The 24,165-nt window shown below is 43.3% G+C and overlaps 2 protein-coding genes across 3 annotated transcripts; both read left to right on the top strand.

Moving 5' to 3' along the window:
* Window positions 1–93: 93 nt before the first annotated feature.
* Window positions 94–7,233, top strand: ttll1 (tubulin tyrosine ligase-like family, member 1). The gene is made up of 9 exons (XM_079294790.1): window positions 94–209; window positions 706–914; window positions 1,007–1,187; window positions 1,405–1,542; window positions 2,039–2,147; window positions 2,280–2,423; window positions 3,027–3,113; window positions 3,894–4,057; window positions 5,654–7,233. The coding sequence occupies exons 1-9, from the start codon at window positions 97–99 to the stop codon at window positions 5,781–5,783; spliced, it is 1,275 nt and encodes a 424-aa protein (XP_079150916.1). The 5' UTR covers window positions 94–96; the 3' UTR covers window positions 5,784–7,233.
* Window positions 7,234–7,952: 719 nt separating this feature from the next.
* Window positions 7,953–23,833, top strand: pacsin2 (protein kinase C and casein kinase substrate in neurons 2). 2 transcript variants are annotated; one of them, XM_079294734.1, is made up of 11 exons: window positions 7,953–8,092; window positions 13,946–14,037; window positions 14,291–14,447; window positions 14,545–14,780; window positions 16,013–16,168; window positions 16,261–16,436; window positions 16,547–16,667; window positions 18,461–18,591; window positions 20,541–20,699; window positions 21,758–21,939; window positions 22,053–23,833. In XM_079294734.1, exons 2-11 carry the CDS (start codon window positions 13,981–13,983, stop codon window positions 22,163–22,165), a joined length of 1,488 nt encoding a protein of 495 aa, XP_079150860.1. In that variant the 5' UTR covers window positions 7,953–8,092; window positions 13,946–13,980; the 3' UTR covers window positions 22,166–23,833. The 2 variants fall into 2 exon arrangements, with proteins under 2 accessions (XP_079150860.1, XP_079150861.1); XM_079294735.1 differs by lacking the exon at window positions 20,541–20,699.
* The last annotated feature ends 332 nt before the right edge of the window (window positions 23,834–24,165 follow it).

The following is a 24,165-nucleotide window of genomic DNA, read 5'->3' on the forward strand; positions in this document are numbered from 1 at the left end:
GCAGGTAGGGCACTGGTGCATGGTATGCTCCCTTGAATCTGTTTGTTTCTATCTGTTTACCTGTTGTTTTTGTGCTCCACCCTGGTGGGAGGCATCATGGCCGGGAAGGTGAAGTGGGTGACAGATATTGAGAAATCGGTGCTCATTAACAACTTTGAGAAGAGGGAATGGGTTCAAGTGACAGAAAACGACGACTGGAATTTCTACTGGTGAGTTCACACCTTATCCTCACTCCATGTGACTCCTTACTCCATCAACACTATCCTCTGCAAGCCCCATACACAAGCAAAGGTCATGCATTTAAAATCCTTCTTTAAGAATCAGTCCACGGTTCCCACCTTTGGGGTCAGGGCCCATCCAAACGGTCACAAGTTAAATCTATGCGGTCGTGGGACAATACGATAATTTGGACTTTTCTGTAGTCTTTTACCTCTCATTCATCTAAATGACACCATCTGAAACATCTCATCGGTGAACCTCGTGACATCTAGACGCTGCTTTATTGTAAAATGTCACACAAGCAACAACGATTGGAAACCACAGGTTTAATCTTTTATTCATTGTGTTTGATCGTCTTTTCATGTGTTTTGTAGGAAAAGTATAAAATGGAAGTATTCTGGTAAAATACAAGTACATATACACGTACTTCTTGGCTCCAGACTCCTCAGATCACCATAATGCAGGTTTGTTTGTACCCACGTGTAGGATGAGCATCCAGACCATCAGGAATGTGTTCAGCGTGGACACCGGCTACCGCCTGTCAGATGACCAGATGGTTAACCACTTCCCCAACCACTACGAGCTGACCAGGAAGGACCTGATGATCAAGAACATCAAACGCTACCGCAAGGAGCTGGAGAAGGAAGGCAGTCCGCTGGCAGAGAAGGACGAGAACGGGAAATACAATTATCTAGGTGTCCATTAGAGGGATGATTGGAGAAATTCACACATTCTTTCCCCGTACAAAGCGATATAGATGTTTATGTATTTGTTTCTATGTTTCTAGATTTTGTCCCCGTGACGTTCATGCTCCCCGCCGATTATAATCTCTTTGTGGAGGAGTACCGCAAGAACCCGTCCAGCACCTGGATCATGAAGCCCTGCGGGAAGGCTCAGGGCAAAGGCATCTTCCTCATCAACAAACTGTCCCAGATCAAGAAGTGGTCCAGGGACAGCCGCACCTCCACGTGAGTTACCGTGAGGCTACTGTTTGCATGGAATTGCATGGTGCCGTACATTCTCTTTTAGTAAAAATAACCAAAAACAATTTTAAATGTAATTGCCCACGATGACCAGTATAATCCACTTTATCAGCATTTCATTCCGAGGTAAACGTCCAAATCTGTTCATGATGGTTTTCGTCAGAGGTTTTGTGATTTTAGCTTTTTGCGTTTCTGCCCTCAGGTTTGTAGCAGCGTCTAGTGGCAAGGAGGCCTACGTGATCTCCCTGTACATCGACAATCCTCTGCTGATTGGAGGGAAGAAGTTTGACCTGCGTCTCTACGTTCTGGTGACAACATATCGGCCTCTGAAATGCTACATGTGAGCCCTGAATATATAGGAAGTGGTTTTTACGTCGAATACTACCACCATTTAGAAGTAATGAATTATCATCTTCGTGTAACAGAAGACGGATGGTTTGTTTTAGCGTTTGGATGAAATCAAACCATTACAACATGTTTGTCCTGATTGATTCACACAGAAAAGATTTTGGTACGAAATCAACAACACTTTACTTCAAATGTATTCTGTTATTGAACTTGCTTACGTGTGTAGAGTTGCAACAAGTTGTTGATTTATTGATTCGTTGGTAGGAAAATTAAATGGCAATTGAGACTTTAATGCTTCTTTTTGTGACATGTTATCTTTTGGTTTTGGGCTGTTGGTAGAATAAAACAAGCTATCTGAACACCTCTGGCTCTGGTGAAATGTAACAGGCATTTGCCACTATTTTCTGATACGTTATAATCGATTAATAGAGACAATAGCAGGCGGCTTCATCGCTAATCACAATAAGCGTTTGTGGTTTGATCCTCAGGTACAAGCTCGGCTTCTGTAGGTTCTGCACAGTCAAGTACACGCCCAGCACCAGTGAACTGGACAACATGTTTGTTCACCTCACCAATGTGGCCATCCAAAGACACGGGGTAAGTCTGTATCTGGTGATCCATAACATTCCTCTCAAAGCTGACCTGTGCATCTTTTTTTGCAACAAAACTCAATGCGAACTCCCCCAAAAGTGTGAAAAACGTAGTTCGACTTTGTACCTTTTACCGCAGGATGACTACAACCACGTCCATGGAGGCAAGTGGACGGTCAGTAACCTCCGGTTGTACCTAGAGAGCACCAGAGGGAAGGAGGTGACCAGCCGACTGTTCGACCAGATCCACTGGATCGTGGTGCAGTCACTGAAGGCCGTGGCTGTAAGTAGACATGAAGACTTTTTGACTCCAAAATTACATTTTTCGAAATATGTCACAATTACTACACGCTAACTGACATTGTATTGACAGCACAGCTGGAAGATCTGGTTCTAATTCGTCTGAAAACAGTAGTTTATTAGTGTTTCAACCCACAGTGTACCCATGGAAAAAGGGCCATGGGTACACTGTGGGTGGTTCAAAACCCACTGCTCCACACATGTTGCAGACTCCAGTCATTGTGTTAATACTTTGTTCCTGTTGGGAGTTTTTTTTTTTTTTAGCGTTCAGCAATGTGGGCTCGCACTTTTAAACAGACACCTGTACAAACCACCTCCATGTGGGGATTTCTTTTTGTTTTGAGCGCACTCAACTCAATGCACACTTCCCTTTCTTAATAAATGGTCTGACTCATTTCCCCTCTCTGGCCTCGACACACAGGTTACTTTGACTCTGGTATATTTTTACTCCATTCGCTCACACCCTTTCCTGCTGAATCATTCTCTGTTTCACATCTAATATGAAATGAAAAAAATCCCCAACAATGAGCAACAGTGTAGGTCAATTCCTCTTCCTAATTCAGCCTCTCTGTTTTCTCTCTCCCAGCCTGTGATGAACAATGACAAGCACTGTTTTGAGTGTTACGGGTATGACATCATCATTGATGACAAGCTCAAGCCGTGGCTTATTGAGGTGAGTAATCTAACAAGAGGAGTTATTACACACATACTCACCTACAACTCCCATAAAATGGTGTGAATTTACTAAAAGTTAACCTCTGCTGTTTCAGAACATCTTGTTTTTCTTCGCCTTGTTCCTCTGGCGTACTTTGCCAAACCCAAAACACTTAACATGCTCACACACTGACTCCACGTTCTTTTTCCTTCAGTGTTAAGCAACTTTAAATGCCCCTGAGGTTGATCTTTGTGTGTCTGTGTTTGAACGCGTGCCTCTCAGTGTTCAAATGTGTGCTGAAGGTGTGTCTTTAACCCATTCAGTGCGTTGTTGTTTTCAAACTGAGTCTGCACCAAGTAATACAGGCTATTTGCTGGCTTGTCTTTAGCTTAAAATAGGATTAAATATTGTGCTCGTCGTATTTTACTGCACTCACTGTGACCGACGCGCAATGAGTCGCTGGGTTTCCAGGTTAGGGCCGAACTATTTCTGGTAACAGAAACCAATCTGATCTATTTCAGGCGACGTGAAGTTGACTCTTTCAGTGAGGGACTGAAAAAATATGTGCCACATTCTGCAAGGAATACTATACTTTGTTCAATATTCCTGCAAGTATGTATGCAAGCGGCCAACTGTCATTAACAAAACAAACAACAAAAAGGGAGAAGCCTACTTAAGGGATTAAGTGTGTGTGTTGATGTCAAAGTTGCTGCTTCATCTCTTGCCGCTCATTCTTCTTCTTTGAATGTGTGTTACTGAGCTCAGCTGTAAAGGCGTCTTTGTCTGTGTCCCTCTCAGGTCAATGCCTCTCCCTCGCTGACCTCCAGCACAGCCAACGACCGCATCCTGAAGTACAACCTCATCAACGACACCCTCAACATCGTCACGCCCAACGGGGACATCCCGGACTGCCGCTGGAATCGCAGTCCGCCCCGAGAGGCGCTGGGCAACTATCAAGTCCTGTGAGTGACGTTAAAATCTATTCAGACAAACTCAACGGCCTGACTGCAGCGTAAACACGAGACATCCAGGTTCAAATCCGGCTCCAAGGAGTGGCTTTTGACTGTGCGTTGTGGAATATACTGTTCTACAGCATTTGTAATAAGTTCATATTTCACTGATGAGGTTTGTGATGCAGTATGGTAGGAGAGTGAGTAACTCAGGATGGAGTAGTAGATAAAGTGTGGTTAGACTATGACAACGTAACAGGGCTATTAAAGGTTAAAAAAAGATGATAGAGTTGGGGAGGGGCTAATATTCCGAAAAAAAATAATTTAAAAAAATTATAAAGTCCTAAATATATAAATTCTTATAAATATTTAAAAATCTATATTAGAAAGAAGTCCAGTCAGATTTTGTACGTGAATGTCTCTGTTCCCTTCGATAGCTCAGTTGGTAGAGCGGAGGACTGTAGTGGTGATAACAGAGATCCTTAGGTCGCTGGTTCAAATCCGGCTCGAAGGAGTTACTTTTAAATTTGTAGCTAGTAGTTCAATAAAATACAGTACTTGATACTCATCATATCTGCTCTTTCTGTAAACATATACCTGCACGGCAACAGTAGATTTGAGGAGGAAATGTATACAGTGAAAATGTGCCAATACGTTGAACTGGTGAACATTCTTTATGTTAGTCTCCGACTTAAGTACATTTCAAAGGAGTGGCTTTTATTCAACAGAGTTCATGTGTTATTATATGTGATGTTACAACAACAACAGGTGATGAACAGATGGTAAAGACAGTATAGATAGCAGGTGCCCCATTCTGAACACAATGTGTGCTTTGGCACCTTGTTTAAATATGATTTCTATGTAAAAACAAGCAGAGGGAGGAAATGACTACGTTACTCTCCGCCTCGACTGACTCTGACTCCCTTCTGTACACTACACCAGTTTATTAATGATTAATTGTGAAAAGGAAACAGGAATGCATTTTGCTGCTGTTGCATTTGGCAACAGAGCGGAGGACGGTAGTGGATGTACCAGAAGGAATACCTTTTAGTAAAAGTATATTTTTGCCACAGATTTTCCTGATATGAAACCCATTGAAACAGATTTTCCTGATATGAAACCCATTGAATAAATGACACTGTAAACAAGGTGCTAAAGCACACACTACCTTCACTGTTGTGTTCATAATGGATGACGACTCTCACGTCGTGTTGATTCTTGAGACTGAAGTATCACTCGACACTCTATGGACATCCAGTTCATTGTCATAGAAAGACACTCATATTGTATCTACCTGCTGGCCATCAGCTTGTAACATGGCAAATTTTGTCATAAACATCAACGTTTAAAAGTCACTCCTTCGAGCCGGATTTGAACCAGCGACCTAAGGATATCTTGCATAGACACTACAGTCCTCCGCTCTACCAACTGAGCTATCGAAGGGTTGGAAGTCAGTTATGGTAATGTGGGTTTAGCACGGTGGTATTGTTTGAGTTAAGCCCCTTGTTAGCCTTAATCCATCGTCCATGTGAAGGCAAAGAGCAGGGCCAACAGGAGGTCCCTCACGCGTATATTCCTCCGTCTCTGATTCCCTCTGTGTGTCAGCAGGTACGACGAGGAGCAAGCGCAGAGCGAGAATGCCGAGCGTGACCTGCGGAGCCGCTCGGGTCAATCCCTGGGGTCAAAGGGCACCAAGGGAAGTGCAGGCGTTCGACCCGCTGCCGCCACCTGGAAGTGAGGTGACACTGCGGACTCCTAATGACTTCCTGTACATCATGACAGGGTCCAACAGTGGGGTACGAGGGATTAAAAACAAAAAAAAGTCTGCTCCCTGTCTCCACATTTCACTGACTGAGTTCACAGGGGGCGACAACTGCTGGAGGGGAGGAAAATCAACAATGTGGTCATATTTGGGGAGTTTAAAGGCCGGAGTTTGTCTCTGTTTGTATGAATGAGTCAGTAAAAATGTAGACATTATGTCGGTGGTGTCAATAACTCAACAGCAGTTCCCACCCACAGCCGAAGCTCCCTAAGAAGATGAGGGAAAAACTGAAAACCAATGGATGACACCTTGGGAGAGGACATTCTAACAGAAGACCCCTGTCCTTGGATGGCCCGGCCGGCCAAAATGGCAACTACACAAATGAAAGTTGTATGTTGTACACATCAATAGGATTTAAAATCCACCGTGACCGAGAAGGATTACAACGACCTGAACTATGCATGATTACTGAGTCCTCAGACTTTGACTGGACCGACCACACAGGTGCTATAAAGAAGGAGCTCTGTGAGACGAAAAAAGAAGACAGAGGAACAAGAGATCTCACGAATAAAAGATATAATAAACTGATAGGCAGAATTTACAGTACTAAATGTGTACAGACCGCAAAATAGAATTTAATCATGTCTTTTATATGTTTATTATCAAAATGCATATGCAGGGGGGTTCATTAGGATTGATTGTACCTCATTACTTTGCTTGACTAAATAATAGATATGTTGCATTTTGAGTTGGACCACTGACGTCATATCTGCTGCTCATCTTGAATCTTAAATACTAACATGTGTTGGGAATGTGTGCATTGTTAGCTGTCAGCCGAAATATTGAAACACCGATGATGAGTTGATCTCTTTTGACACACTGAAGGTATTTCAGTTTTTTGCAGTATAGTCATTTTATAGTATTTTTAAACAAAGTGTCGCCAAATAAACTTAGCTTTTAGAGCCATTTGGAAATAATGTATTACTTCAGTAATGATTAGGGTGATTTTAAAGAAAAGAGAAGGGCAGTATGCTCACCCATCAATCAATGCGGAGGTCTATAGTTAAGATTATCATGAAAATCACTCTGTTTACTCGAAAACAAGGGGCGTCTTTTGTCAATAGATGAAAGAAAGGTGGTGAAAGGTTTCCAGAGTAAACAAGCAGATTGTGATGAAATTAAGTTATTGCTGTTGTTTGCAGGAAAGTCTCTACGTGGCACCGTTCCTTGAAAGTTTGACACTCCTGATCTGTATAAGTCGTTGATTTATACACATTTATTGAGAGATTAATCAAACTCTGAGGTGTGTCGAATAAGGAACAGGGTTGACATGAGAATAGGTTCCCACCTGATTGGTTTTCGCTTCTTTATTGTGGTTATAGACTGTGCAGCGTTTGTTGTGTACGTGACATGAAACCTTTCTGTTTCGGGCTTCTCTTTATGAGAAGTGCATCGATGCCTTTAAGTTTGTGTCGATCTTTTAAATAAAATATCTATATTGGTGCTGCCTTGACAATAAATAAATGCTCATTTTAGAGTGAGTGAATGTGTTTTTGTGGTTTCAGTGAGCTGGTCCTTTACATTTTTACAGAAATGTGTTATTTAAAGCATTTTTAAAGTGTCTACAATCTAGTTAAGAGAATGATTTGATCTAACAGCTCTCATCTAACTTCTCTCAAATCAAAAATAGCAACGTAGATATAATGTTATATATCTCTGGGCCCCTGGAGGGCCCCAGACCTCATAGCGGGAACCAGTGCCGAGGGTGCCTCATGATAAAGTCACCAGAACAACTTTTTTAAGGGATGTGACGTCGGACAGCCGCGCCTCTTCGTGATTTGCATGATGAAGCTAGCGAGTCTTAATATTGCAAGGGCGGAAGTTAGGTGAATGAAAATAAAGGTAGGTGTTTGGCCCTCGCTGTGACACTGGTGCCTCTATTGACAATACAAATGTAACCTAATTATGTTGTTGGGAATGCATATGATTTTATAGTTAGGCTACATAAAATATATTTGTCATTTCATCTCGAAGTACGGAATACTCTCACTCTACATTTACTTGTTTACTTTTCACCCTTTCACTGCTGGTCTTATTTTGAAAAGGTGGACCGGATGCTCCGTGCCGTGCTGTGGCTAACTGACGGTGGTGTCAGTCAGTCGGTCGATGGTGCTGCTGCTGCGGAGCAGAAAAACGGGCGAAAAGATTTGGTTGAATTGACACCACCAAGAGAATTTAACTCTTCACTTAAACACGACCCGTCAACGGGAATAAACCGGTGCCAGGTGAGCTTAAACAAAGACTTTGTACGTGTTATCGGTTAACTTTTTAGCCAAGGAGGTTTGTGGGTAATTCGCCAACATTTGAGCTGACGTCAGGGGGCTAACTTTAAAGTTAAGGAGGATGGCACTGTGGTCAAAGTTTTACACGATTTAAGTTAGTAAAATACATGACAATAGAGGTAATTCAGTGACGTATGTTGTGTATTCGGATATAAGATACAAGTTAAACTAGTTCGCCATTGACTCTCTGTATCAGAGAGACTAACGTTAGTGTTTCATTGCCTGGAGTGATGAAGGGCGGGGCAGAGTTTCGCAAGTAAATATAACCTCCTGGTCGATGTCAAATATCATCCTGCATGCTATGCCTACAACATTATATACTTTTATATTATTTCATATGGAGAGAGATGGCTCAGTTCCTGCTGCTCTGTGCTTTGTCCAGCCAGTGGGTTTTAAATTGCGCAGTGCCAACTTGCTGCCAAGTTCAGTCCTGACTCCTGGTACTTCTGCACATTTCACCCAAGTTACATGTGCAGAAGTATATGTTAGGTTTCTCATTGGAGTGGCTGGGATCATTTACAGAAGTTAACACGAGGTTATTAATCACTTGGAGCAGGAAGGAGGGAGCCTGGCCTATCTTCTGTGTGTGACAGTCAATACTCATAACAATGTCATGATGAATCAGTGGAAGTTGATAGTCATGCAGCTGAGGATTTAGACGTGCCTAGTGACTGCACGCTTTTATATGTGGTTTGTGTTTGTTGGGGGAGTATTGTTGTCAGGGTGAAGCAGTAGTGAAAGCTCTGTGGTTCCCCTTTTTTTCTGGGGGGCCATGTGGACTGATCGCTCTGTCACAGAACCAAGCTAAACCTAGAGTGGGTATCCCAATTTAGGCTGAAGGCTCTGCTCTTCCATTTCCAGGGAATCTTTGTCGGTGTATTCTCCACGAGCAGACTCGTACACAAAGCAGCTAAAAGGACATGAGCCATTGTCCAGCAGAATTGAGTCATGTACTTCATGTAGTCGTATGAGCAAACATCAACTACATCTGCCATAGCTGGACTCAAAGAAAGCAGAAAAACAGGGGTAGAGATAATTGCTGTATGTGCACAGATACAGTATAGAAGAAGACACCATAATAATAGGTCACAGGGCGAGCAGATGCCTCTTGTTTATGGCACTTTCCTGAAAGGTCTGCAGCTTCAAATGCATCACATGAGACTCTGCGTGCAGGACCGGGGCTTCCACAGGAAAAAGGGCACAATTTGCCCGTCGGTGACGTCAGGGTCTCCCCTTCCCTGTCATGTAATACTGAATTTCCCTCTATTATGTTCCTCTCTATGCCGCTGGCCTGTCCAGTGGAAAATGCTTGAAAGTGTGGAACAAATGCCATTGTTTTCCCCCCTGACCGTGGAGCAAAGGTTTGTTTTGATGAGGCTACAGTGGACCTGGTGTTGATGGAGCAACGGTGATCTCTATAAAAGCTGGAGTGAGTTATCGAGAGGTTTGAAAGGCCATGCTGCTGTCGGATCAGCAGTCCCCGTGCAGCTGTTGAGCTCACACGAGGAAGGAGGGCAGAGGTGAATGACTGACGGGGAAATAAAATCAAGGTTGTGACCTGCGTCTGCCATGGAAACTTTTGACCTCCAAGCTTGTGTGCTTGTGTGCAACCAGAGAGAAAGAAGCAAAGGAATGGTTGTATTTTTCTCTCTCTCACAGCTCAGTCGGGATTTAGTAATGTCCTGCTGGGAAAGTGCAATATTGAAGGGATATATCAGCTCAGCTGCACTCTCTCCCTGTGAGATATTGCAGTTGCTTTATGCAACAAAGGAAGGAAATGGAAACTAACTAAAAAAAAAACCATCACCCCTGCTTAGATAAGCAAGTTTCATGCGATTAAGACATTGGCAAAGTAAAGCATGCTTGTTATGTAATCGCACCCTCAATCCCCATGGTTAGCTCTTGTACTCATGATTGTGAGTTGAGCGTTGCTGTGTCTTCTTTTATCTTTCTTTAATTTTGAGTAACGGTTGGTAAATCATTGCAAACCGAACATCTTTGGGTTTTCAGGACTGTTTGTTGGTTTTACGTGGGCACACAGACATTTCACACGGACATTTCGGACGGTCGGAATGATTTTTCGGGATGGAAGCGTTTTAAATTGAACTCGTGCATTCTCCTTTAGACGGAACCTGTGAGCGGTGTTGGTTCTTGTTTACACTAACAATCATGCGGACGAGGCTGAACCTCAGCATAAGTCCACTCACCGTGCACACGCTTCCCCTCTCCAGCAGGTACTGATTAGGAGGCCGGCCAGAGTGAGGCGGAACGAACTGTTGAGATTGTGTGACATTATTCTGATGTCCTTGCTATATTCTGCTGATAAGTGTTTGTTCTGAAGTGACTCGCTTTAATCACTACAGTTTAAATAACACCACCCCCCCCCCCCCCCCCCCCACACACACACACACACATATTTATGAGTCAAATGTGCTCAAAATAACAGAAATTATATCAAATGTGTAGTCTGACGAAATACATCTCAGGTTGGTGTCTGTGATTATATTTCCCACTCACTAAACAAACTGCAGGGCAGGTATGCATGTGCCTGTCAGTTGTGTGTGTGCTCTCGTCTCTGCTGTTGTTTCCTGCTCCTCAGCCATGACACCAGAGCACTCTGGGAAACATAAACACGGGGTGAATAGACACAGTCTAGTCTGCTGGTGGTTTGTGTGGAAAGAACATGCTCTTGCACACACACAAGGGTCTATTATGCCCCGCCGTCTTTCCGACGTTGTGCACGTTTGGTTGCGTCTTCTTCACCCATCCTCCGATGCTCCCTTTCCTGGTGGCGGCGGTAGAAGGTCATCGGCCTCTCATGTCGATGTCTAGCAGCATAGCACAGGAAGCTTTCATGTGCTTTTAATAACACACACGGCCATCTGTGGCCTCAGCTGGTCACATGCAGCTGTCGTTCTGAATCACCGCTCGCAAATGAACAAACTACGGATATTTGTGAGCCCTACTTTTAAAATACTTTAAAGTCCGCCTCATCTGTGGCAAAATTTGGATGCAAATTTGTGAAATGATTTGTGAGCCGGTTCAGACATGGCAGCGCTGAGGAATGCATTCATTTCACTTCTATCTTAAGGCTGTCGTCTGCGACCACATTCCAGCATGCTCGGTACTTTTACTTATCAGACTTCAGTGAGTATCACTGTTGTGTTTGAGTACGTAATCACTAAGCCTGTAATATAAGAAGCCCTGTTCAAGTCTCTACAGCCTTGATGAAATCATGCATTTGTCAGCAGGACGGTCGTCTCGTGTGCTTGTCACTTTGAATTTCTGATGACAAAAACCCCCCAATGTCCGATGGGAATTTGTCCATCTGACCAACGTCCTCGATCCCATGTGTTTCTTTGCTTGTGCACAGTAGCACTCGGTGTTCTCCTGTCGAGGGGCAGATTAAGTGGACTTCAGACCTGGCCTTAGTCAACAGCATTGTTTACAGTTGTGGGTCAAGCTGCGTTCAATTGTTTAACACATTCCCGCGTCCTGCAGAGCCGAGGGTGTCCAGACGGCTGTTCCTGTTTGCTGTTGATTACATCAGGCCTGCGAAATAGCTTCTGTGATAAAAGGAATTCCAAACAAAGAGATCTTTTGGCTATGGAAAGTCATTTTCCATATGTATCTATATGCGTGTCCTTGTGTTTTAACTGTACATTCCGCTGGTAGAGCCACTTGATTTAATAGAAACGTGTAGATCTCAGGACTACGAAACACGTGGAGGTTTGTGCTCCGCAGCGTTCGATGCCATGTTTAGAGCAGATATTTGTGTCCCTCTCTTGTGCGGCAGCAATGATTGGTGAATGAAGAATGTGGACAGCTGGTGGGGGAAATGCCAAAGGGACGAGATGACAAGACTGGGCTGGGTCCTGTGTGATGCTGAGAACTAGGCTCCCCTGTTTTTTTTTTATTCGTGCATTAATATTGTTATTAATGCTTGTGAGAGTTCTGAAGCAACACAAAACTCTGGACTCACAGTTCATGTTTTTTATGTGTGTGTAGCCAAAGTTATCCGATTCAATTCACCAGTTACCAAAGTAGCTGCAGATCAATTTTCGGATAATTCACTTGATGTTACAGCTCTATTTATACAGGGAGCCTAATAGAATAGTTTGAGTTTGTGTGTGTTTGAGCGACGCTTTTGTTTGTTAAAATAATTTAGTGAAATTACTTAAATGTCTTCAAGGGTGTACAATGACAGTCAAGGGATAAAATGTTATGAACTCGTGTGTCTGCTTTGTTATGTAAATGCTATCATTCATGAGGAAGTCAAATTAAACTTATGGTTTTCTCTAGAAAGTGTGTGTGTGACCTGATTGCAAACTACAAACGCAGTTAAAGGGAGGATTGTTCCCAAGCTAGCAGTGACCACAATACTGCCCTCTGTCCAAATCCTGCCCTGGAGGGTACGGGCCACTGACCATTGGCCAACACACACACCAGCCATCGTCCTCTCGCTGTCTCGCTCGGCTGATACTAAATGATGGATTCAGGACTAGTCCGATACTAATTCAATCGTCAATGATATCTGATAAACGCTCATCTCTAATGTGGAGCTGTCCTCTTGTGATCGGATCACACAATTTTAGTGCCGAGTGTGAACACACAAGGCCTTTATCAGCCCAGCGAGACAGCGAGAGGACGATGGCTGGTGTGTGTGTTGGCCAATGGTCAGTGGCCCGTACCCTCCAGGGCAGGATTTGGACAGAGGGCAGTATTGTGGTCACTGCTAGCTTGGGAACAATCCTCCCTTTAACTGCGTTTGTAGTTTGCAATCAGGTCACACACACACTTTCTAGACAAAACCATAAGTTTAATTTGACACTATCTATATATATATATATATATATATATATATATATATATATATATATATATATCAAATATATATATCAAATATATATATCAAATATATATATATATATCAAATATATATATATCAAATATACATACACACACACACACACACACATACATACATACATACATACACACACGAGATAGTAGATCTGAACAGGGCCAGTCAGGCTGTAGAGAAGCTCCAGGCTGAGGGAGAGGACGGAGGGGATGAATGAAGCGATGGCTGTGAGGAGAGTAACAGAGGAGTGTCTGTGGTACCCGTCCGAAGGAAACGGAAGCTGCCCACTGTGTGCTTCTTCACACTTTCTTTAGCTCAGACTCTGTGCTGCCAGCAACCACTGTGGTTCAGTTGGTCGTGTGTTGAGGGTTGTGAGGTTATAGAAATGGATGAAAAAAGAAACCACCTGCTGCTTAGATTATCAAACCAGATCACACACTTCCCCTTCCATTTCTTTCTGTATTACTCCTCTGAGCTATTTATTTTCTTAGGCACCGTATTATTCACCCTCTTATCAATGTCTGAGGAATGTTGCTGTGACTGAATGACATTGTTTCCCTTCGTCTTCGCTGCGTTTGTTTAAGAACTCAACGGTCTCTAATATTGGTTCACTCGCTATATTTGAGAAGCTTACCCTGGAAAGCAAATCAAATAATACATGTTTATATAATCTACAATGAATCTGATCAACTGTCTTCCCTTTAATTAAGAATAAATATAAATAATTTCTACTGGATAAATTACTAAAACTATGAATTGTTTATCAATTATTTACTTGATAAATTCTCTCTCTTAAAGATAAAAATAAACAACTATTCATGATATTAACTTGAATATCTGATGTAGTATCGGGCATTGGTAACAATCCGAGCTAAGCGGCTGTTTTAATCACGTCCACTGACACCTGTCTGTTCTCCGTGTGTTTTTTCCAGGCCCCACACTCTGAGTGTTACCGAGGGCAGCAGCGATGTCGGACTCCTACGATGGCTCCTTGATCGATGTCTCCAGCGATAGCTTCTGGGAGGTGAGACGCATGAATTCCTTCACACCGCCTGACCCTACACTCAGGGTCATCATTCTTCTGTCGTGTGTTGCGACGACGTTCACATCTGATGGACTTGGAATAAATCTAGTGACGTATCACAACTTAACCGCAACACTGCACTACAACGCTGCTCTAAATGTGTTCAGTGTTTTCTAAGTAAATAGATGTAGCGCTAGCCGTAGCTAACACTTTCTAGCTCCTTTTCAACTCTCTCTCTGTTGCTGGTATTCAGGTTGGTAACTACAAGCGATCGGTGAAGCGGGTCGACGACGGCAATCGGCTCTGTAATGATCTGATGAGCTGTCTTCATGAGCGGGCGCGTATTGAGAAGTCTTACGCACAGCAGCTGACAGAATGGGGAAAGCGCTGGCGGCAACTCATAGAAAAAGGTATTGTCGTCATTGGGGAAAACGGGTGTATTTTCCCATATTTCCTGAAAGCATGACTGTCACAGACCCTGACTGGTAGATATCTCTTTTCCTTCAGGCCCTCAGTATGGCACGTTGGAGGTGGCGTGGTCCGCCCTGTGCACGGAGGCGGAGAAGGTGAGCGAGCTCCACATGGAGGTGAAATCGGCACTGATGGGGGAAGACTACGAGAAGCTGAAGAACTGGCAGAGAGACTCCTACCACAAACAGATGATCGGCGGCTACAAAGAGACCAAAGAGGCTGATGACGGCTTCCGCAAGGCTCAGAAACCCTGGGCAAAGAAACTCAAAGAGGTGTGGCTCACTGGATACCAAAATAGTATGATGTGTATGCACTATAATGTTTGAATCTATAAACAGCCGAGCAGTCACCACAAGCAGGTGCTTTTTCAAGTCACTGATTACAGCCGTGACAGTCAATTTTACCCTTCAGTTCACATGATTACATATTAATGACTCGCTAGCTGCTGGTTTCCCTCCATGACTACCTGCTTGCTAAACAACAGAGCCGAACCACAGTCGCAACCTCTTGATGTTGAACAAGAAGCTATTGCCAAACGTTAGCCATGGTGTGCTAACTGTATCCTGTAGTTCTTTGACTGCCAGTAGAAAGGAAGGAAACACTGAGGCACGACAGGGAGGCTTCTTAGTTGAAAATCAGGTCAATGTATTTCCTACTACTGCTTTCGTTTTAGAAGCCTGTTTACTTCGGCAGCACGCACATTCCTTTCTGTTGCTGTGCACGCATATAAGAACGTGCACATCCAAGTATTTGTATGCTCAAAGCCACGAAACGTTTCCCAACCTCCAGGTTCCTTGCCCCCCATTTCCTGTGTGCGTGATGTCAGCAGTGGGTGGCGACATCCTGGCCTCGTCATTGAGCGGCGACAGAACAATGCAGTTTTGTAGCCCGAGTGGTTTATTGATTGACCAGACAGACGGGGACAGGGCAGAGAGGGAATTAGGCTCATTAACTGCTCTAGAAAAAGAGCAGCTGACATCGGGGCAGTATGTCAATAATGGACACATACAGCCTAAACGGGATACAGTATTCAACTCATAGTCCTCATGGGTTTTATTGGATTGACACACAACCGCCCGCTATATCAAATTAGGGAGGCTGCTCTCCTCTACTTATGACCTCATGGTTCGGTCACGTGACTGCTCTGGCCTCGGCCCCAATTACACCGGGCACAGCCCGAGACACTCCTCAGATAAAACCACAAGGGGTGAGTTTGCATCCATAATTCATATCTGTTCGGAGTTTAAATATAAACAAAGTGATAGAGTAGATGAATGCGCCACATATCTCACTTATCAGGCGCCAGTGTTTCCATGCTGCTTCCCTCACATGAGTTGGTAGGGTGTTAGTTGCAATGATTCCTAAAATGTCGAATGATGCACATTTAGGTGTGTTTATCAACCTTACTAACAAAGAGAAAATCATTTCACATTTGGTTTGCTCTGACTTACCTTAAAAGACTGCTGCTGTTGCCTGTATTTTAATTGATCCGTTGAATCTACAGATGGAGACAATGAAGAAGTCTTACCACGCTGCCTGTAAAGAAGAGAAGCTGGCAGCCAGCAGGGAGACCAACAGCAAACTGGAGAGCAACAACAACCCCGAAGTCCAAAAGAAGCTCCAGGAGAAGCTGGAGAAGTGTCAGCAGGAGGGGCAGAAGGTAGGGCTATCTTTGGGAATAGACCAGGTCGAGTTTCAAGATTGTGTTTTTATTGTGTCCCAATTGTCACCTCATTCCTCCGTTTCTCACAGACTAAAGAACGCTATCAGAAATCCCTGGAGGAACTCGACAAGTTGACCCCTCAGTATATGGAGAACATGGAGCAGGTGTTTGAGCAGTGGCAGCAGTTTGAAGACACACGAATCTGCTTCTTCGGGGAGCTGCTGCTGGAGGTGAAACAGCACCTGGATCTCTCAACCAATCACAGGTCGGACACCAATCATTTAATGCCTGAATACTTAGATGTAGCAGCTCATGAACACCGCTGTGAGAGACGCTTCTCACCTCGAAATATAATGTGCAACATTGTCTCCATAGATTCCAGACGATCTACCACACGCTGGAAGACACGGTCTCTGCTGCTGATGCTGAAGATGACCTGAAATGGTTCCGGTCCAATCACGGCCCCGGCATGCCAATGAACTGGCCCCAGTTTGAGGTATTGCAGCCTGGATTCATACTAATAAAAGAGCAGAAGATAGAGAAGAAATGGAGAACTGTCCAGAGTAATAGTCTTTTTACATTATTTAGTGAGATAAATAATTACAGAAGAATTAGTTACAGTCCTTGCATATCTTGAAATGCTAGTGTTAAAGACTGGTGCTCTCCCAGGCCCAACTGTAGGAACCACCAGTACAGAGAGCGGAGGAAATGGACTCGTACTGCTGAAAATACGTCATGGGCGGTATTGCAATAGCTCTTTACAATGTTACACGAGTTAATGCCCGGTGTCATTTTTGTCATTGACGTATTCCGTTTGGCAGCAGGGGTGGAAGTAAATCTTTCTGAGGAATTTGCTTTATGGCATCTTCCCAACAGGATGTGAAATAAGAAAAAGAGGACGCGAAAGCAAAGGAAGCTGAATGCGCTTGCAATGCTACAATTTACAGTTCTTTTGAGTGCTATTGAAGGCATGGCTGTTAGGACGGGGCGCTTTGTTCCACTTCCATCATTACCAGGCTGTTTGTCTTTCTGAGTAAAGCTTGGTTTTAGAAGGTCTTTTCTGTGACACGATACACACACACACACACACACACACAACAAAAAAATGAGGCTCCAGCTTGGTAGATATCGAAATATTCTGCAAGTCACTCGCTCTTTAGTTCATGTTGTTTGTTAAAGAAGAAATCCTGAGAGTAATTAGCTGTTCCAAGTCATTTCTACGTTCACAAACTAATGTTTCTGCACTTTCAGTTTATGCCGCACAGCCTCGGGCTGAGACTGTGTGGTCCACTTTAACCCTTTTCCACACCTACTTCCCTTTCCTCATGTCTAACAGAATTTGGACTGGTCCCATCCTCGCTCCTTTAGAAGAAGGTCCATTTTAGTGAGTTCTGCATGGGAGGGCTGTTCTTTTTCACAACAGCCAAGGAGGGGAGGGGGTCCTTTTTTTTCCAATAACATGCTCTCGCCTTACTCCTTCTATCTCTGTGTTTGGGGTTGAGGTGGTTCGTATCAAGTTTCAAAGGATATTAAGACACGTGCTCTTGGTACATACAGACACCACTGCATTGACGTATGTGGACATATCCTCCTCTGGTCCCTTTACATTCCTTTTCCTGGATATCTGAACTTCTAGAATGGCTCTTTACCACTAATACCACTGCTCAGACTCTCTGTTCTTTCTAACCCTTGAACGCTGACCCGTCTGTGGCCCTTCCAGTCTTCCTTCTGTCCATGTGAACCCTGCAGTACGTCACATGATGCCACCATGGCTCAGCGTCTCAGGGAACATGAGCCAGACAGGAAGACCTGATGTATCAGAGGGTCAGACAGGGACTAGGAATAAAACCAGTCCGTTTATGGGCCAAAAAAATAAAATATATGTGTGTGAAGAACTTTCTTTTCTATAACTGTGTTGCTGTCATGGTCTCTCTTTTGCTCCGCTCTCGCTGGTTAGCCTCTGGTGGAGGGGAGACTCCTCGGTGCTGTTTCTTTCAACAGGTGATGGATTCTGTACATGGTTGTGTGTCTCATCTTATCAGGCCTACACTGTGCTGTATAAACACTCGTCATGCATGTACAGTTTCCCAGGTCTGTGTCACGGCCTGTGAAATGTTTCACAGACTCCTGGACTGTTGAAGTGTGTGTATAGTGCTGTGTACATTCCTGTGACTTCATCTCCCGCTTTTTCTAGCTGTGAAGGCATGTTTTCAACCAAACAGTAATACTTAGACTCTAATGTGTGTGTGTGTGTGTGTGTGTGTGTGTGTGTGTGTGTGTGTCTACCAGGACTGGTCCATAGACCTGAACCGAACCCTCAGCAGACGAGAAAAGAAAAAGCCATCAGAGGGCGTCACACTGACCGGCATCAGTTCAACTGGGTCAGACCAGCCTGTCCAGCCTGCCAAGACCAGCAGCAGGTAGATATCTGATCCGATATTTCTGTCTCTAACAAACACACGGTGAACTGAGCAAGGGTTCATAGCGCGGACACACACACACACACACACACACACACACACACAAAACACACTCACTCACTCCCTGTCTTCCTCATCCAAACCCCCCGACATCAGAGATAATACAGCGCACCACACATGGCGTTTTCCTCTTCAGGAATGCTTGTAAAGCGTTGCATGAGGGAAGCTCCGGGAGTGACGTCTAGGTGTACTACAGCCGTCTCTGTGGCAACAGTAAACACTTTGTCACAGTTTGTTGGGAAATAATTCATTCCCGCGAGACTCGAGTCGGCTGGTACATAGTTGAAAGCGAGCCAAATAAAGTAATGTGGAAATACATCAATCACACACACACACACACACACACACACAGATTTTTATAGCATGAATATTACTGGGAAGTTCAAAGGAGGCCGGTTTAGTGAAACTTTGATTTGGCAAGTTTACGATTAAAGGGAAAGAAAGTTCAACATGTTTTCATGAGAGAAAAAGAGGAGTTCACGGGCTTGTTTGAGACTGCTCTGCGAAGGGTTTAGACCCGAGGCTCTCCGTGTTTGATTGGCAGTCTTTAATAGCATGATGTAATATTTTTAAGAGGAGATAAGATAAGAACTTAGCTTGTCCCTGCGGTGAAATCTCTCTCGTGTTGTGGCAACAGCACCGAGGACATAACAGTGGCTCATAGAAACGACGACAAACATCTGATTTAGAGACAAACTTCTCATGCGTCCATCATAACGGTGCAAAAGCAAATAACAGTTTTGCATGGACGAGCAAGTTGCTATGTGTGTTGAATCTATTGTTCCGAATTTAGAGTGAGGTTAGTCGTGATTATCCTGTCCTGTGTTCTGGCAACTCTTCGGGAGGAAGTGGTGTGTATGCAGGATTCAGAGAGCACTGAGGAGTCAACAGAGGGAATGTCAGGCACGGAAAGCGTTTGACCCCTGAACTTGAGACTGTTGACTTGACTCTCCCCCATCCAGCATTTACAGCACATTGTTTTCCTCTTCTTGTCCTTCATAATTGGGTGTGACTGTAGTTTAAGTAGTCTATTATCAGCATGATAAAAACAAGCCCTCATTTGTATCACATATTTGCCTTCTTTCGATCGTCTGAAGCTTCAATGAACATTGTAACGACGGTACTAGCTCTTTGAATACATTGAATCGTAGTTGTTTGTTGACTGGAACCGTCCAAAAGTTACATTGTGCCCGACGGTGTTTGGTGTAATAACTCCTCACAGCATGGCTATGCAAACAAAGGCGTTCACATTTCTCCGCTTCACACACTCTGCTGATAGCCAGAGCTGTTCGTGGGCCTGTAACTCTGTAAACAGGGAGTAGAAGCCCTGTGTTTCCTCTGATGCAGGTGGAGGGCTGTTGCAAGGTTTGTTCCTTGATGCGGAAAAGTGACAATAGGAGGAAGTAAACAGCCGTCATGTGACTTCTTCAGCGAGATTTAGCACCTACACGAACCAGAGCTGACAATTAAGTGTTTGCTGTGTCGCTAGGAAAGTGTCTTATTGATGTTTTTATAGCTTTGTAATAAATAGGATTTTCTTTTCTTTTCTTTTTTCACGATAAGCAGCACTCAAGTCAAAACAAGCAAAACTGATTGTACAACCGTGTTGATGTTACCCGGGTTCTTTATTACACAGAAATACAATCGTTTCTGGGTCATCTATCTCGTGAAACAAAGCCACACTTTACTGTTCACTAAGCCCCTTGGCTCCTTGGCCTTGTAGGTGATGCCCACTACCGTAGGAAGTACATTCGTTAGCCGGGTATGCTAACATGTGCGGCGTACGTTTAAGCATGTCTGCAGGCCGTGTATGTCACAGGTGTGTCTTCCTGTCTGTGTGTGTGTGTGCAATGCAACAACCAATCTCTCACTGTGTCCCATGCTGTCAGCCTGACTGTGCCCACTAACACAGCGCCAGTGGGCTCAAACCCCTTTGATGAAGAAGACGAAGAAGATGTGGAGGAGATGGAGGAGGAGGAGGAGGAGACGGCCGTGGAGCAGCAAACCACAGTCAACCACATCAGTGTGAATAAAGAGGAAATAAAAACGTTGGTGAACAGAAGAGAAAACACTCCCAAACAACCTCTCCTGACCCTTTTTTCTTGTTTCTATCTTTGTTGTCACGGAATCGCCGATCGTGCCGCGTCTCTTTTCGCGCCGTTTCTTTGTCTCGGTTACTTTGATCCCTTCTTCCTTACGTCCCTCTCTCCTCCCTCAGGTGGCAGCTTGTTGTGTTGCTCTGCATGGTCGCTGGAACGCTGGCGCACAACGCCAATGCGTGTCTGTCCTTCTCACTTCTTCCAGTGCCGTGTCTTGCAGAACATTACATGTCATGCGCCAGGGGGGCCCATGCCTCTGGGAAATGTCTTACAGTCAGATCTGAATATGGACACACTTATACACGCGTGTGTACGATTGGTCTGTAGTGTCAGTTTTCTCACAATTGCCTGAAGATGTACATGCTGTATAACTTCAAAAGAAGTGTACATAAAACCAGTTTCTCAATTCTAGACACTGAGGACAGGTCTGACTGTAAATACTTTATATATGTGGTGTGCGTGTTTATTGTTTTTTCCACTTATAACATCGGCCGAGCCAAGTTCTTTCCGGTGTTTAGGTGGCTCCCTCTGTTGGCCGTTCGGGTTAAACTCCAATCATGCCTTCACAACACTGATTTGTCTTGCTTGGTCTCATGTTTTCTGTATTTTTCTGCGTCTCTTCATGTGTGGTCATGTTGCATTGTGTGCCCTCTCACTTGAAGCTGTTGATCTTAAAGTGGCATCAAAGAGACTTTGTCATGCTGCCTGAACCAAACGCTTGCTTTGTAGCATCGATGTTGAAAGTAAGCATGTTTTTGCACTAAATGGAAAGGAGTTTTCAGGATGAATCGCAAAGCGGTCACTGGATCTTGAAATGCACTTTTGGCTTTTTGTGTGTTTGACGTAACTGTACTTGGTGTTACATTTATCTTTCTCGCTTTTTCTAACTTTGAATTTTGGTCCCTGCTTCCGCCCCGGCATGCTGGATTGTCCCGTCGATGCGTAAAGGCCCCGAGATGAACGTAAAAACACATTTCTCTAACGGCCTCTTTTGTCCGTCCGTCCAGCGCGAGCAGTACGGAGAAGACTCCGGACTGGTCGGATGAAGACACGGGTGGTAACCCCTTCTCCACCAACGGTGACGGGAATCCATTCGAAGACGAGCCGGCTTCTCCGGTCGTATCGGTGGCTGTCAGAGCCCTCTATGACTACGATGGACAGGAGCAGGACGAGCTCACCTTTAAAGCAGGTACGTGGTGTGAAAGACTCCAAAACAACAGCAAACGTTTTGACAAGTCTGTTGGATCCCTGTCGGGTTTTTTTGCAATACAAATATTCATCCCTTCCGCCTCCTCCCTCTAGGGGAAGAACTAACCAAAGTTGGAGAAGAAGATGATCAGGGTTGGTGCAAAGGCCGGCTTAAGGATGGAAAGACCGGCCTCTATCCTGCTAACTATGTGGAAGACATCCAGTAATAAATTATCACAAATTAACAAATGTGAAGAAAGTGGTTTGTTTTGAATCGACAGTGCGGCTGGAAACGAGAACACACTTATTTTTAACCCCTTTTTCTCCCCGACTGGTGTCGGAGAAGAGAAGTTGCAGATTATTAAAGGACCACTTGAGATGTTACTTTTCACAGATCGACAGTTCAAAGATGGGACATCAACAACACGTTTCCCGACGATTCCAGGCGAAGATCACACAGAAAAATGGCCGCCAGTGTAAGATATGTTATGTTACTTAGAATTCCATTTACGCTGTTACAAAAATAATAGCCTTTCAAGTGTATATTAGATTAAAAAAATAAATGTATGTGTGAATTTATATATTGTTTAAACGAAACACTGGGATGACACCGACAAATCGCCTTGCGATGTTACATGCAGCCTTAATATGCAAGCCACTATGGGTTCTTTAAGGGAGATGACTCTTTAGTAAACATAATTATCTGTTTTAGGTTTGAATCCAGTCCATAACTGTTAATTGTTTGATTTTTCTTTGACAAAGTAGGCCCTTGTGTTGAGATTAGTGTGACAGGTTTGACCTGATTCTTTTTAATTTGTGTTTAAATTGTTCATTCCTTTTCAGGGTTCTGTATTTTCCATTCAGTTCATTAACTGTTCTGGTTATTTTATTAGGAATGATCAAATCAATTAGAGCCTTATGCCGATGGGTTGGTTCCTCTAGTCATTGCAATTGAATGTACATTCACTGATTGTATTTTATCACTTTTGATTGTTCAGTTTTGCTGATGTTAGGTTATTTCTTGTTCTGACCTGGAACAAACTGTCCTGAAGCTCCACACGGAAAACAATCTCTGTTCTTTCTGTCGATTGTAGATTGTAATACTATATATGGGTTATTTTTCATCCAACACTGAAAGTTTTTCACAAACGTTTATCACACTTGAATCGTTTTGTGATTTCTCTTACTTCTTGTTAAATGTCAAGTTATGGGAGAATATATTTTAAGTGTTTTTTTTTGGGGGGGGGGGGCATATATTACAATTCATAGCAATAAAACCGCGGACAAGTGTGTCATTACACATACGTACATGTAAATAGCCTGGGTGAAAAATATTAGAACAAGTTAAGCATCGATATCGGATGTAGTTTGAAATTGATTGTTAATTTATGATGCCACAAGTGCTTTTGTTTTCCTCTTGTTAGAATGTGACTGAGAATTAGTTTGTATGGTAATTGTGTTTTATGGCAAATATCCCTTGAATCTGTTATTTTGATATATTTGTAAATGTGATTATTTTTCCCATCTCAGAGGGCCATATTCATTGAATTAATCAACAAATATGTGAAAAATAGTTTCCCTTAGTAGCTATGATATGAGTGGATCTACCTGATTTAATTACCTGTATACATATGTTTGAATCAAGTATTTTGTCGGCTTCTATTTTCTGCAAGCTCTAAATTAGTTGCCCAGTGTATTGATGAAATAATCGGAAAAGAAGCTATTTGATGCCTTTAACTGCAGCACAAGAAGATGAGTTATGTTATAATAGTGGTGAGAAAGGAGACATTTGCCATGTTTTCAGGGCATGCTGATGTCAAAACGCAGCAACAGCTGTACTTGCACAGTAAGGTTTGTAAATGTTGTCCCACGACATAATAAATGAATTTATTGGAAAGAAAATGTTGCTTTTGTCTCAAGTAGTGATATTTCTATTCTTTAAACTTCAACTTATGATGAGGTATTTATTGGATGTAAAAAGAGCTTCATCTTTTTACATGCGTGTTAAATTGGAATATAGTTCATTTAATTCTTAACATCAGTCGTACAGTTATTTTATTTGTGTTTATTTGTTTATTTGTGTCCTGCCCAACTCGTAAAGGGTCTTGTGATTTACATGTTAGTGTCCCATATTTTGGGAATAATTAGTTACCAAAGTTACCCAAAATAATTACCATAAGAAGTATGTATTTTGGTGCAAGACTACGTTCATTGTAGGAATATGGAC

Source organism: Melanostigma gelatinosum (genome assembly GCF_949748355.1).
Source record: "Melanostigma gelatinosum genome assembly, chromosome: 22".
Lineage (NCBI taxonomy): Eukaryota > Metazoa > Chordata > Actinopteri > Perciformes > Zoarcidae > Melanostigma > Melanostigma gelatinosum.